Source organism: Zingiber officinale, chromosome 1A, assembly GCF_018446385.1.
Source record: "Zingiber officinale cultivar Zhangliang chromosome 1A, Zo_v1.1, whole genome shotgun sequence".
NCBI classification, from domain to species: Eukaryota; Viridiplantae; Streptophyta; class Magnoliopsida; order Zingiberales; family Zingiberaceae; genus Zingiber; species Zingiber officinale.
In genome coordinates this window covers 29,747,268-29,761,981 of record NC_055987.1, presented here as the reverse complement: position 1 = coordinate 29,761,981, position 14,714 = coordinate 29,747,268, and the positions used below count along the sequence as shown (strand labels likewise).

Sequence of the window (14,714 nt, the reverse complement as noted above, 5' to 3'; positions counted from 1 at the left end):
TTACAAGAATTCCCTACGAGTACACATATTTTGAAAACGACGTAATATTAATTCATTGTCAATTGTATCAAAAACTTCTTTTTCAATAAAAGTAACCAAACAATCATTCAGCCACCGATCTCCCATTCGATTTCGAAGTCGATTTTTCACAATCTTCATAGCAGAAAATGCCCTTTCCACAGTTGCTGTAGCCACCGGTAACACAAGTGCAAGTTTAATAAGCTTATACACCAATGGATATACAATATCTCTTCTTGTTTCAACTAATTCTCTCGCAAGACTTCCTATTCCTTTCAAATTTGCAAACTCTTTACTGGAGTTCATATCCATAAAATAGTTATCAAGCTGATTACCTAATGCTAGAATCTCAATTGATGAAAAATCTGCGGGATAAAAATTAGCAAATTGAAGCAACTTTTCCTTGTCAAAAGCAGAAAACAAATTTTCTGGGCTAAGACATTCCATACAAAGAAGCAATTCAGTATTTACTTCTGTAAATCGATCATTAAGCTCTTGAAGTTGCATATCCAAGACTTCATAAAATAGACTAACCTTGTAGTAGTGTAAATTGGTAACAATTGGAGCTTTACGTCTTGATCTACCTTTGAGAACACGAACTTCATTCATGTCTGGAATTACAATATCATGGCAATTACAAAACATCATTACTTCATTCAATAAATCATCCCAACCATTATCTCTCATCAATTGCAATCTCTTTTTTGAGATTTTAACTTGTATCATGGCATTGACAATATCTTGATTCTTTCTCTGCAAAATCTGGGAAAGTTCATTTGTAACACCCAAAATGCTCTTCAGTAAATGCAAAGTGAAAGCAAAATCAAATGTTTCTAAAGAATCCAAAAGACCAGCAGCTTCAGCCTTTTGTTCTGAATGAGCACCATCTTCCACTACATATTCTAAAACATCAAGAACAATGGAAAAATGCACAATTAAACTCATCAATGTGCCATAATGTGAACCCCAACGAGTATCACCAGCTTTTTTAAGCCCAGATTCTTGATTTAAGCCACGACCACTGAAAATTTCTCCATTTCCAAGTGCTTTTTTAACTTCAGCCATTCGTTTCTCTCGAAAGATATCTTGTCTTTTACATGAACCTCCAACTACTTTAACTACAATAGCAACCAAATTAAATAGAGAAGCAACTTGGAGATGATTTTTTGCTACTGCAACAATAGTAAGTTGCAGTTGATGTGCAAAACAATGAACATAATATGCAAAAGGATTATCTTTCAAAATCAAACTTTTGAGCCCGTTAAACTCTCCTCGCATATTACTTGCACCGTCATATCCTTGTCCTCTAATTCTAGCTATACTCAATCCATAATATGAAAGTAGTGATTCTATAGCTTTTTTTAGTGACAGGGAAGAAGTATCACCAACATGAACAATCCCAAGAAAACGTTCAACAACAATGCCTCTCAAATTTACATAACGTAAAGCAATAGCCATTTGTTCTTTATCTGATATATCGCGTGATTCATCAACTAATATGGCAAACACTTCATCTCCAAGTTCATTCAATATGGCATTTGTAGTCTCAAGACAAGCAGCATTTACAATATCTTTTTGAATTTCAGGAGAAGTTAATTGATTATTTTCCGGAGCATTTTGTAAAACTGCATTCTTTATATCTTCATTATGATCTGCAACGAATTTCAAAAGTTCAAGAAAATTACCTTGATTAAATGAACTTTCAGATTCATTATGCCCTCGAAAAGCTAACCCCTGGCGTAACAAAAATCGTATGCAATCAACTGAAGCAGTTAACCTGACTCTATAAAGATTGCGAGCTTGCTCTGTTTGCCTGGTAAGAGCAACTTCAATGTGTTGACTTTCTTTCATCAAATCTACACATTTCTGCCAAGCTTGATTATGTGCGCTATTTGAACTTCCAACATGTTTAACAAAAATCTCTTTTTTTTCCAATTAGTAAACCCAACTGAAGTAAATGAATCTCCACCTACTTGTTTTCCAAAATCTGGTCGGAATAAGTAGCAACACAAACAAAATGCAGCATCTTTACTTATGCTATATTCTAACCAATTTCCAAATTCATTAAACCAAGATGGACAAAATCTTCTTGATGCTTTACCGATTTTTCTTTGTGGAAAATTATGATTGCGAGGTTGACAAGGTCCTTTCTGCAGGTAAGCTCTTCTCACTTTTTCCCGATCATTAGGATCATAGTTTGAAATCTTTACCCGTAACCCAGGATCTGATTGAAGATCATCCAAATTGATTTCAACTTGAGATTTTTTTAAGGGAACATGTTGTAACTCTAGATTACTTTTTTCTCTTTGACTTGTTTCTTCATTTACCATTGACTTTCTTTTAAGAAATTTATCCATTCCTGTTAATGTTAAGAAGAAAAAGAAAATGCCATATGAACAATTATTTGTAAATTTTAATATAATTTACTTAACTTAAATGTAACCCTACAACAAAAGAAGCTTCAATAATAGCATAATGGCAACTAGAAAATTGTAACAACAGCTGACACTAATCATCCACCACTTATTTTTTCCGCTTATTTATTCACCTCACGTCCTCAACTATCTAGTAAATGCAACACCGTAAGCCTATGTGATAAGGAAGTTCCTCTACAAGATTAAAATGTTAACTTCTTTTCTCAATTTGCATAATCAAGAATTTGATCAGTCGAGAAGTTCGCTTTCTTGGTCTTAAAAATATGTTATTTTACTGCACTATGAGTTAACTAGTAAATTAGTAATGTAACTTATGTAACTCATTAACATGACTTTCATAGGAATCTGTATTTTCATAATCAACAATATCAGATCGACTTTCTCCTCTCTTTTAAAAGCCCCTTTTTTCCATGCCAAAAGAATTGGTGACAATGGCACATGAGAAATTCTATGGATACTGTTGGTTAAAAATGTTCATTTTTTGCAGCAAAGCTTTTCTTCTGATATCATTTCCATTGAAGGTTGAGTGAATTGAAACACTTTAATATGCACCAAACTAACATAGTAGTCTTGCCACAATAGAGCACAAAGACGAAAATTATTTCTGCCTTGTAATAATAAACAGCACCAGTTCATTCTACAGATAATTGGAGTGAAGGTATAACTTTGAATCATGATATACAATTCACTCATGTTATTTAAACACACTTGGCATCTTTATTCTACAAACATAGCAAAGTGTCCAAATAGATGTAATGCTTGACTTACTGATGCTTTGATTTCCTCTGTGAATTTATTTCAAACTATTTATGAACTATGTTTGGGATAATGTAAGGCCAATAATATTTAATCAACCAAAAATCCAAAATTACTAAATAATAAGAGAAATCAGGGAATGGATTCCAACTTGCAAGCAGTAATAAGTGAAATTGGGGAAGATACCAGCTGTCCTCGAAGTCTTGAATCCGTGGACAAAGCAGTGGAAATTAGGGAATGACGTCCAACACGGTGGATGGTGGAGGCAAGCACAGTAGCGTCGTCGAATCCAACGAGTGGCGGCGGGGACAAGGCGGAGGGAAGTCGGCTGTCGACACCGTAAAAGAGAGCCTCGTCGAGTCGTCGATGAGGTTCTACTTGGAGAAGCTACGGAGGCGGCGGAGGGTGGAGACTAGAGATTAGAGAATCGGAGCGGAGGAAGAAAAGGAGGGCGAAGAAAATCTTAGAGTTGTTGTCGATAAAGATGGATAGGGATTACCGGATTAGGGGGTCCTCTCGTCTCAGGGAGCACAGCTGCACAGGCGGCCGCGGCGCATAGCCGCGCAGGGAGAGGGCAGCGAGGGTTGCAACTTACGTGCCCTAGTTTTATTTTTCTTTTTTGCTGGGGCAAAATTGTAATTCTATAATATCTATGGACATTTGCAAAATATTGAGGTGGGGCAGTTGCCCCACCAATCATCAACGTGGCTCCGCCCCTGGGTCTGACGAATCTTACCCAAATAATTAATTCTTGATTCTGAATGTAAGGATGACATTTGAAAATCAAAATAATTCGGATTTTCAAAGATCCAAATAATTTGAATTTGTAAAAGAAATATTTTATCCTAATGACTCTATTTTAATATTTTAATACTAAAATACTTTAATTAATATAATTTTATTATAAAAAGTAAATATAATTTCAATGTATTATATTCTACACGCGTCCGTGTGCACGATTCCTAATTCTTATAAAATTTGAAAGGCCGTTCTGCTTCAGCAATTTAAACAATATAAATTTATAGAACTTGATAAACTAAAAGAACGCCTTTCACTGATTTAATAAAAGATTTTGCCCATATGCGAAGGTGTCCAGTTATCTTCAGGCTTCAGCACCAAAGCGGAGAGGTGGCAGACTGCCACTGTCACGCCATGAAGAAACCACAGTCCTCAGGCATCTGGCGCTTTGCAAGTTGCAACCACACCTCCTCTGTTGCTTCTGAGCAAGCAGACAAGACTCGATCTCACTCACTCTCTCTCAACCCTGGCACCGGCTAGTTGCCATCAAGGAAATGACTAATCAATTAAGCGTACAGTAGACCCTAAACCCTTCTTCCTCCTGCTGCTCTTCTTCCCCAACCTCCCAGTCCCTCTTTCTATCTCCATGGCTCCCTCCTCCTTCTTGTTCTTCTTCTTGCTGACTGTTACATCTACTGCTACTCACAACAGGAGGGCTCTTCATCAGCCTTTCTTCCCCAAATACTCCTCATCCTCTTATTCCTCTTCATCTTCCCACACAACCTTCGGCGCCTTCTTCCCTCTTGAACCCTCCCCGCCGAATCCGCCTCCTGCGTCCTCCACCGCTGCCTTTCCTACCTTTCCTGTTAATGTCTCCTCCACGACCGACGCCTCTTCCACCTCCCCCTCCCGCCGCTCTCCGTCCAACCTCCTCCCTGCCGTCGCGACCCCGCTCCTTGCCGTCGCCTTCCTTGTCCTCTCCTTCGTGCTCTTCTTCCACTTACGCCATCGTCAAGGAGGAGTTGCCGACAACGACGTCGGGTCCGATAGCATCCGCTTCTTCCCTCCCCCTGCAGCTTCTTCCGGCGAGCAGGAGATCTCCGCCGCCGCGCCTTCGTCCGCTGCCTCTCTCGGTGGATCGGAGTTACTGTCTGTGGGTGTTGCCGGCAGCTCGCATAGAGACACGAGCGAGAGCTGTGCTTCCGGAGGCTTCACGACGTACTGGAAGCTCCGGTCGCCGGAGCTCCGTCCGCTCCCGCCACTGCCCCGTCAGGTACTACTAAGCGGTGAAGCCTGCCGTTCGTCGACGTCGGATGAGGAGATATGCTCGGTCAACACTTCCCCACCGCCGCCACCAAAGCATACCTCGCTCCTGCGGCCACCCACACCATCACCTCCGAAGCGAAGACCACCAGCCCATTCGCCACCATCTTCGCCGTTTGAGGCCGAGAGTGACGAGAAGGCAGGAAACTTGCAGTACTCCCCCAGGAAAAACTTGCGCTCGCCAAGAAAAATAGGGGACTTTGCCAGACGCGCACTCGTCGGTGGACAAAATCCGCCACCGCCGGCTCCGGTACCTGCAGCTGGTTCTGACGAGGGACAAAACGTCAAGATTCCAACTTTCCGGCTGCCGCTTCTCGCGCCTCCACGAGACTCTGTGTTGAAGAAGACGGTGATTTCACGAGAGAATCCGAATGCAGCGGAGGTGCACGAGGAGGATCTTGGACCAAAGTTGAAGAGGTTGCACTCAGATAAATCTCAAGCGATCCCTGAGCATTGAAATCAGGTTCATTGCACTGAAAATTTCTGCTCGAATTAGCAAAAAAAAAATGTTCTTGCATCCATCAATCTACATTAGTAAGGTTCAATGCAGCATCCAGTTCAAGTTAAACCCTTCGAGTAACTGCTGCTCCTTCAAAATTATTTTAAAAAAAAATACTAATGAAAGATTATTTATCTATTTAGATATCCACTGCCCATTCTAATTAGTGTATGTTATTTTAGCATGGATTTTATTGGCGATAGATAATTTGATTTATGGAGCATAATTAAGAAAGTATATTAGAATAAATAGATTTTAGTTAAAATATAAAATTAAAATAGATTTATATTTTTATTATTTATTCACTGATAGTTTAATTATATAGTTTTTTTATATTTAAAATGTGATTGTAAATAATTTATTTGAAATATGTGATAAAAGATGAATAGAAGAAGTAAACCAACTTACATAGAAGAAGTAAACCAACTTAGATAAGTATGTTGGGGTCAATTTATTTGAAATAACGTATGTGTAAGATGTAATAATTTTTCTAGCATTAATTGCTTAGTATGTTTATTTTCACCCGAATTATTTTTTTTTTAAGTATGAATTTTTTTTTTAGTCTGAATTGGATGTTTTAATATGGTATTTATAATTAGATTTTTACGTGATCTTTGTTAGTTGATTTGGACAAATGAAAGGTGTTGGTAGTGGGGAGGATTGCGGCACTAGTAAAGTAGTTGCTTGTCATACTCCATAAATTCCACTAAACTCCCTTTCCTTACAGGGAGTTGACCCAAGTGTAAAGAGGGTTGCTGAAAGTGAGGGGTGAGAACTCTCTTCTTGTGAAGAGAAGAGTATATCATCTTGTCAGAAGAACATTCAAATTTGAGATAAGGGATATGACTTGTTCAAATTTGAGATAAGGGATATGACTTGTGAAGCTTTGAAGGGCAGTTTGATATTGTGTGATTACTCTTCTAACTGAAGAAAAGGATTTACGAACACCCACTGTAAGTATTTACAGATATCAATATTAGGTTTGCATTTCAGAGGATACCCTATCACCATTCACCACCAAGAAAAGAGGAGGAAAAACATTCTAAGAATAGACCCAAGCAGAGGAAAAGAGACACCATACCAATTGTTGCTCCTCCAAAATCCTTTAAAAAAAAGCTACTGCACGTTTAACAAATTCTCGAGTCTTTAATCTTATTTCACACCCACCATGAGGTCCATACAAAAGCTGTAGTTTGTAGATGACTCATAAGATCATCACTCCTCGCGAGCAACGACCACCAACTTTTTGCCAATATTTTTACCTTCAAAAAGGCCTACGAATGCCGCAGGCGCTGCCTCGAGCCCCTCCGCTACGTCTTCCAAGTACGTGATCTTCCCCTCTTTCACGTAATTGACAACCTTCTCCTCGAAGTCGCGGTAGAGGTGAAGGTATTGACCCACAGTGAAGCCCTGCACGCGCACACACTTGCCGATGATATAGAAAAGGTTGTGCACGCCTTCTAGTCCTTTGAGGTTGTATTGAGAAATCATTCCGCACACGGTGACTCGGCCTCCAAGCCTCATGTTGCAGAGAACAGCATCCAACATCGCTCCGCCTACGTTGTCGAAGTATATGTCGATGCCCTCTGGAAAGTATCTGCAAGAGTATGGGAAGCTCGTAATATAATGTGTTCTTTAACCGGTAACTTTTTAAGTCGTTGTGTGGGATTAACCTTTTCAATGCAGCGCCCAGATCAGATTCTTTCTTGTAGTTGAATGCATTATCGAAGCCCAACTTGTTCTTCAGCAGATCGACCTGAAAGGGGCAATTAAAATCCGAGTAAATCATTTGACTTACTGATTGCTTGGATTTCAGGGCTGTCAAACCTTTTCATCGGAGCCGGCACTTCCTACCACGTAGCAACCCATGAGCTTGGCAAATTGCCCCACGAGCTGCCCAACAGCACCTGATGCAGCTGAAACGAACACGAGTTCCCCTTTCTTTGGAGAGCTGATCTCATGAAACCCTACGTAAGCTGTAAGACCCGCCATGCCTGCACAGCACCACAGTCAACCCCTTTTCATCATTCTTAATTATTGACATGTGAATAGGGGAATGGCCAAGTTCAAGTTTGGCTGGAAGAGAAGAAGTGAGATTTTACTTTTTCACTGTAACAGAGATTTCAGATACCAGATCTAGCAAGTGCAACTTACCGAGAAGACCGGTATAGTAAGAAAGAGGAACATCAGTGTGGTTGATCTTGAAATTGAACTCCGTTGGTGTAATGAGACTGTACTCTTCCCAAAAAGTTATTCCCCACAAGTAGTCTCCAGCTTTAAAATCCGGATGTGTAGAATCAACAACTTTAGCAACCCCGTTACCACGTACAGGCTGCAAATGAAGAAGAAACACATCGTCTTAATTAACCCTGGTATATAATTGAAAACGTACAAGGAAATAGATAATATGATTATGAATGGTGAGGTATACCGAGTTTGGAGGAGCGCTAGTTATGTTGATGCCGTCTTCGGGCCTGGACATGATAAAGCGCCCATATGGGTCGCAGGAGAGGTAGAGGTTCTTGACGAGCACCGCCGGAGGAGACGCTTCGGGGACCTTCAGAGTGATAGCTTCCGCCGTGACCAACTCCATGATGCTCTCCGTCGGCGTCTCACCCCTCTCTATGTATCGCTTCAGCACCACCTTCTTGTTCGCTACCTCCGTTGCCATTGCTCCTTGGTTCTCTCTCGAATTCAATTTTAATTTGGTGCTGAATTTACTGCTTTCGGGGTTGTGTGTGATATATATACATATTGGGGGATGATCCTGTGCGTCATGAATATGGATACACATGCTCAATGTTGAAATTGGATGGCGAATACTTATGCCTAACTGGATGAATCCTTTGACAATGATGAATCAACAAATTAATATGAATTTTTTAAGTGAAACTGAGTAGATATTGGCCGAAGGACTTGAAAGAGTCAAGGGTGGCAACTATTCTCCGGCGAACAGGTGATTGGACATTGGAAAGGTTGAGCATTAATGGTCCTGTACGTCATGAATATTGAAAACGCATGCTCAAGTGGCACAACCTGGACTTTGAATGGTCCCTTTGAAATTGGAATGCGAAGACTTTGCCCAACTGAATGAATCCTTTGACAACGATGGCGTTGTGTTTTTTTTCTAAAAATAGGGGAAATGAGAAAAAAATAGGAGGAATGAGAATTATATTATTGGAGAATGAAAATGAATATGAGCATATGGATATGATTCTTAAATATAATATTTGATTAGTTAAATATTTTTTATCAGAATAAATTAAATTTTTTTTACCCTTAGAGTAAAATAAGAGAAAAATATTAAATGTGAGAGAAAGTTAAATGTGAGAAAAAAATATGATAAGAGAAAATGTGATGAGAAAGAACTAAAAGAAGGAAAGTATGATGAGAAAAAATGAGGAATATGATGGGAGAGCATAATGAGAGAGGATGAGGAGAGAAAAAAAAATGTGATGGGAGAGAATGAAGGGAGAAAGTGTGATGAGAGAAAATAAGAAGAAAATGTGTGTAATGGAAGAGATTGAAAAGAGAGAAAGCGTATTGAGAGAGAAAGTATAATAAGAAAAAATGAGAGAGAAAAATGTGATGGAATAGAAAACATGATGAGAGAAGATAAGAAAAAAGGTGTCATGGAAGAGAATGAAGAAAGAAAAATTATGATGAGAGAGAATGAAAAGAGAGAAAGTGTGACGAGAGAAATGAGAAGAAAGAGTGTGTAATAAGAGATATTGAGGAAAGAGAAAATACGATTCAAAAAAGTGTGATGAAAGAGAAAGTGTGATTAGAAAAAAAATGAGAAAAGAGAGCATGATGGGAGAGAAAATATGGTGAGAGATGATAAGGAGAGAGAAAATGTGATGAGAGAGAAAGTGTAATGGGAGAGAATGAAGAGAGAAATGATTATGAGAGAAAACGAGGAGAGAGTGGTATGATGGGTGAGATTGAGAAGAAAGAGTATGATAAGAAAGAAAGTGTGATGATAGAATGAGAAAACAGAAAGTACAATGAGAGAAAACAAGGAGAGAGAAAGTGAGATGAAAGAAAAATTGAATAAATATTAATCCTGTCCGAAAATCAGAAAGATGGCTAGCTGGGGGTATGGTTGCTGTGTTGACTAGATGTAGACCTCGCTCCGCTTTGCAACACAAGAAACGTCAGTGCCGAGCTAGGAAAGGGATCCCCAGAGTTGACCCTCCGATACTCAAGTCAGTTACCAGAAAGAGGGAAGAAAACGGATCAATAGTAAACACAGACATAAATAGTGAATAACACGTACCTCCACCGGTGCATGGACCACCCCCTTTATATAGCGCCCCAGCGGACAACGTGCACGTTCCTCGAAACGTGGGCGCGTTTGACGTGACAGGCGGATATTTGCTGATAATGTGATAGGCGTCTTTTCAAATTCCACAACCAGATCTCATCCTAGTTTTACGCAACCCTTAATCGGACGACTCAAATCGATCGGCTGCAAGGTTTATAAAACCTCATTTGCTCGTCGTCTCCTTCGCATTGCCTTGCGATTTCATTTTTGATTTCGAGCACGCTCTATGACGCTTCTCCTCCTCATCTTCGCCGGTGACCTTTCTCAGTAAGGTTCTTCTTTCTTTCCTTCGTTGAATTCGTGTGTCGCTTCTACTCACTTTCTTTGTTTTCAATGGTAGATTCTCCGCAACCTCCTATGTCTGTCCCTGGGCTTTGGTGCACTTCCACTGAGTCCAAATTTAATGGGGATGAGATAGACCAGATGAAATCTACCGACCGTTTCCCATTTGACTATCAGATAATCATTCCCTCCACCTATGACCGGCCCTACAAGCCTCCAGCTAGCTTCTTGTCTTTCTTTAAGGACTAGTTTTGTGTTGGCCTTCGATTTCCCGTTCATCCTTTCTTTTCTGCCATCTGTAAATATGTCTACATCTCCCTACATCAATTAGTATCAAACTCGTTTAGGTTGCTGTGCGGGGTTGTCGTGTTATTTCGTCTATCTAATATCAATTCCTTGATTGAATTAGGTTCAACCCAGCATTATAATTTCCTTAATTAATCCACACTTCCTTCATAGCTCGGATTAAAGCTTATCATGAAAACTCACCTTAGCAACCTCTCCCTTGATGTCCTCAGCCGAAGCAGGATTGCCACAGCAAATTCCAAAAGCCCTCTAATTGAAATCATCACATCCGCATCAAAGCATTCAACCCAAGGACTCAATCCAATTACTCACCCAAACCTGAATGCCCAATTGTTGAGTCACAGTCGGATGTGCTTGCTGTCGGAAAAACAGTGGCCGGAGCAATGGTGTCGACCTTTTTGCATGTCACGAGGCACATCAAATTAATAAAAATTAGGAATTCGACTGAACTAAATAAAAGAGTTGTAATATGGAGTCTCGAGTCATATTTTTCCAAGGTTAACTAGTGAGTGTGCAACTCTAGAATTGGTTCCAATCAAATTATTACATCAACAAGATCAATTAAACTTCTCCATTTGATTCACATTGCAAATCAAATTCTTCTACCATCAAAAATAAAATCAAAGAAGGTTCATTCTCATCTAAACTTGATTTAATTCCACCTCATCAAGTTATCCACAATTAAATTCGGATTCTTAAGTTTCATTTACTAAATGAGTCAATTAATATACCTTCTATTCAAATGACAGGAACTAAGCATTCAACTCTCATATTAACAGTAGCATTTTAAATCTCAAGTCAAGCATTCATCATACTAGCATGTTCACAATTACAACAACTTCAACAATTGACTCAATCACACATCTCCAAGTCATTCTCACCATCAACAAAAATGATACAAAGGTAAATCATGAAGATCATCACGTGATTCATTCAACATCTAAACAAGTTCACAGTCACTAAGATAAAAAATCAAACCAACACTAATAAAGGAAAACCTAGTTAGTAGCTAGAAATTCAAAACAAAACACTAGCTGAAACTTGTTAGTAACTAAACATTAATTGATTTAAACTGAAATAAGGAAATCAGAATAGGAAATAGATTGAAAGATTAAATTAGTTGCTGAACATGGGGTTGAGATGCAGAAATTCAAAAAAATCAGAATTTCAAGGAAGAAAACAGAAACATCATTGTAACAAAACTGAAACAACAATGAAATTGCAAGGTAAAGGAAATTAGATCTAAAGATCCGAGCAATGTTGAGACAATTCAATGACTAAATCAAAGAAATCTAAAACCCTAAACATTCCACAAACCAAAACCCGTAGCAATCTTCTCCACTCTGCTGTAAAACAGAGTCACCTCTGGAGAACACCCTTTGGGTAACCATTGACAAAGAACCAAGCTTCCGGCTAATGCATCCTCTCGATCATAGCCTCTGGGAACCGCCCTTCGAGCTCACGGATCGGGTAACACTCACATCGCACGAAATCAGTAGCTCGACTCTGGAATTTTGCATCACTCGGCCAATTGATCAGATCGGTGTGAATTCAGCAAATGGTATGAAGATGGAATGAAATCAGGATGCTTCTGGGATCGCCCTTTGAGCTCCGATGGCTGATGAAGATCGCAGCACTTGGGAAACACCCTCAGCTTGGATCGCGGAAGGAAAGCAGAATCGAGCTCACGGACTGAGAAACACCCTCGTTCGCGATCTAACGTCGGACGATGAACATCGGAAGCTAGGAGATCGTCGGCGATGAAGAAGGACTGCTCACAAATCTGGAATGTGGAATGGGAGGCTGCGGCATCGTGGAGAAGAAGGATGAACAGTGGCACAGAATCGCGAGATCGCCGAGCTCCGGAAGCACTGTAGCTTCTCGCGGGTTTTAAATCTCCTCAGATCTGATCCAACGGCTGAGATGCTTCAGAGCTTGATCAACGGTAGAAAATCGCCTAAAATATGATTCAGAAGTACTGATCTTCATTTACGGTCCAGATCTACTCCTCATTAGGTTGGATGAGCCGGATCTTCAATGGATGGCTCCGATTTGCTTGATCTTCAATGGAAGGTCCAAAACACTCCAAGGCTTGATCGTTTCGTTTTGCCCTAGATTTGATCCCAAGTGTAGCCTGATCTGATCGGGTCTATGACCCTTTTGATGCCTACAAAATAATAAACAAATATTAACGCCAAATACCATGAAAATAGGTTAATTTGCAATTAAGTCCAAGATCACATGCAATTATGAAATACAATGTAAAATGTGAGATTAGGCTATGAAAAGACCATTAAAGATATGCATTATGAATCAAGATAATATAACCAAATCATGACTATCAAACAACCTGGTGTTGCTGTCCTCCGACCTAAAACACCTCAGATCTGTACAGCAAAGATTTAGCAAAGGGAAGAGAATTATTTCCGATTTTCACCAGTGAAGGAGATGAAGGAAAATTGTGGGTGGTAGACCTAGGGCACCACAGCATGTCCCTGTTAATACCTGAGGTTTCACCGGCCCGAGGCAGTGAATCCGGCTGCCAGAAAAATGAAGAGGGGGAGGCAGTGGCGCGCGTTGACAGATTTAGGCTCGGCTGGCGACGACGAGCTGGAGAAGAACAAGGGTCAACAGCAATCAACGCTAGGGCAGAGAGACAACGGTGCTGAGGCGTCTGCGGGTGGCGGCGCCGTCGAGTGTAGAAGGTGTGGCAGAGAAGATGGCTAGGGCACAGACGAAGGGAAAAAGAAATGGGGAAAAAGAAGAATCGGCGTGAAGGAAGGGGAAGGAAAACAGAGCACAGAGGTGCCCAATCTCCCTTGCCCACCAGTTTTGTTCGCAAGGGAGATGAAGCGCGAAGCGACGCGTTGGTTGGGGGGAAAGGGAAGAAGGAAGGGGACAGCGTCGGGCACGGCTCGGGCATGCGGGGAAGAGAGAAAAAGAGAAACGGAAATAAAAGGAAAAGAAAATAAAAATTCAACTTTTCCTCGTTTAAATGGGGTAGCCTAAACAGGTTTTCCCGTGACCCAATATTTATCCCCGTAACTTATATCATACGACCTCTAAAAAATTCCCAGAAAATTTCTAAAAATTTCGAAAAATTCTGTTAAGGTTATTCCTCTATTTAACCTTATTATTTAATTAATATTTGGGGTACCGTATTTTATATTCCGCCCGACCGGACTAACGCTCCGATCGTCCCAACGTTCCTCTGCTCTGTGATGAGCGTCTGATGATCTTGGCTGCATGGGCGTTCTGCTTAGACTAGCCCTTTACCAATCGAGCAGTTCATGCCCGATCGTCTACTACAGGAGAGCTCCGCTAGGTCCTCCTTGGATGAGCCCATTGGGTCTCTGCATTGACCTCCACATCGATTGCTATCTCCGTCCTTTGACCCGTACTTAGTGGATTTTCCTTTATTACCGTATCAAATATATTAAGAATATTTTTATCTAAAACTTAACTCTTATTCTCATTCTCATTCTCATTCTCATTCTCATTCTCATTCTTAAAAGGGATATGATTTCTTCAATATCTAATATTTAAATTTTTTTCTAAAATTTAAATTCATTCCTACTAACCCAGATTTAGAAATAAATTCATTCCTTCGTTACTAAATTCAATTTTTTTCTAAAATTTAAATTCATTCCTATTGACCCAGATTTAAAAAGATTTAGAAATAAATGCATTCCTATTGACCCAGATTTAGAAATAAATTCATTCCTTCGTTACTAAATTCCTTAAATAAAATGCCATCAAATATGAATTTTTTTAAGCCGAACGACTTGGAAGGGTCAAAGCCGGCAATTATTCTCCGGCTTACAGGCGACTGGACATTGGAAAGGTCCAGTATTAATAATTAACTCGAAAGTTATTGACAAGGCGGCCAGTTTCCAACAGACTGTCCAGATACATCCACAAGTCACATACAACAATCAATAATTCAAAGTAATTGTCTACTTGACTACCCATTACGAAATAAAAAATTCCACTAAAAGTCTCTACTTTGTCAAAGATATGTACAATTAAA

General features: G+C 39.9%; 2 protein-coding genes and 1 pseudogene across 2 annotated transcripts; 1 reads left to right on the top strand and 2 right to left on the bottom strand.

The window, feature by feature from the left end:
• LOC121997197 lies at positions 1 to 2,375 on the bottom strand (annotated as a pseudogene).
• Positions 2,376 to 4,593: 2,218 nt separating this feature from the next.
• On the top strand, positions 4,594 to 5,727 carry LOC121997191 (formin-like protein 1). The gene has a single exon (XM_042551478.1). The coding sequence runs from the start codon at positions 4,594 to 4,596 to the stop codon at positions 5,725 to 5,727; it is 1,134 nt and encodes a 377-aa protein (XP_042407412.1).
• A 1,126-nt stretch (positions 5,728 to 6,853) lies between these two features.
• Positions 6,854 to 8,574, bottom strand: LOC122022429 (2-alkenal reductase (NADP(+)-dependent)-like). The gene is made up of 5 exons (XM_042580422.1): positions 8,201 to 8,574; positions 7,924 to 8,101; positions 7,597 to 7,763; positions 7,443 to 7,525; positions 6,854 to 7,366 (listed from the first exon to the last, which is right to left on the bottom strand). The coding sequence occupies exons 1-5, from the start codon at positions 8,561 to 8,563 to the stop codon at positions 6,985 to 6,987; spliced, it is 1,173 nt and encodes a 390-aa protein (XP_042436356.1). The 5' UTR covers positions 8,564 to 8,574; the 3' UTR covers positions 6,854 to 6,984.
• Positions 8,575 to 14,714: the final 6,140 nt, after the last annotated feature.

What these genes read in the sequence shown, in the direction of transcription:
- LOC121997191 (XM_042551478.1), top strand. Translation starts at nt 4,594, where the DNA reads ATGGCTCCCTCCTCCTTCTTGTTCTTCTTCTTGCTGACTGTTACATCT.
- LOC122022429 (XM_042580422.1), bottom strand. Translation starts at nt 8,563, where the DNA reads ATGTGTATCCATATTCATGACGCACAGGATCATCCCCCAATATGTATA. An exon ending in CTAGCGCTCCTCCAAACTCG is followed by an intron (nt 8,102 to 8,200) that starts GTATACCTCACC and finishes CTTCATTTGCAG; the next exon opens with CCTGTACGTGGTAACGGGGT. An exon ending in CTGGGCGCTGCATTGAAAAG is followed by an intron (nt 7,367 to 7,442) that starts GTTAATCCCACA and finishes ATACTCTTGCAG; the next exon opens with ATACTTTCCAGAGGGCATCG.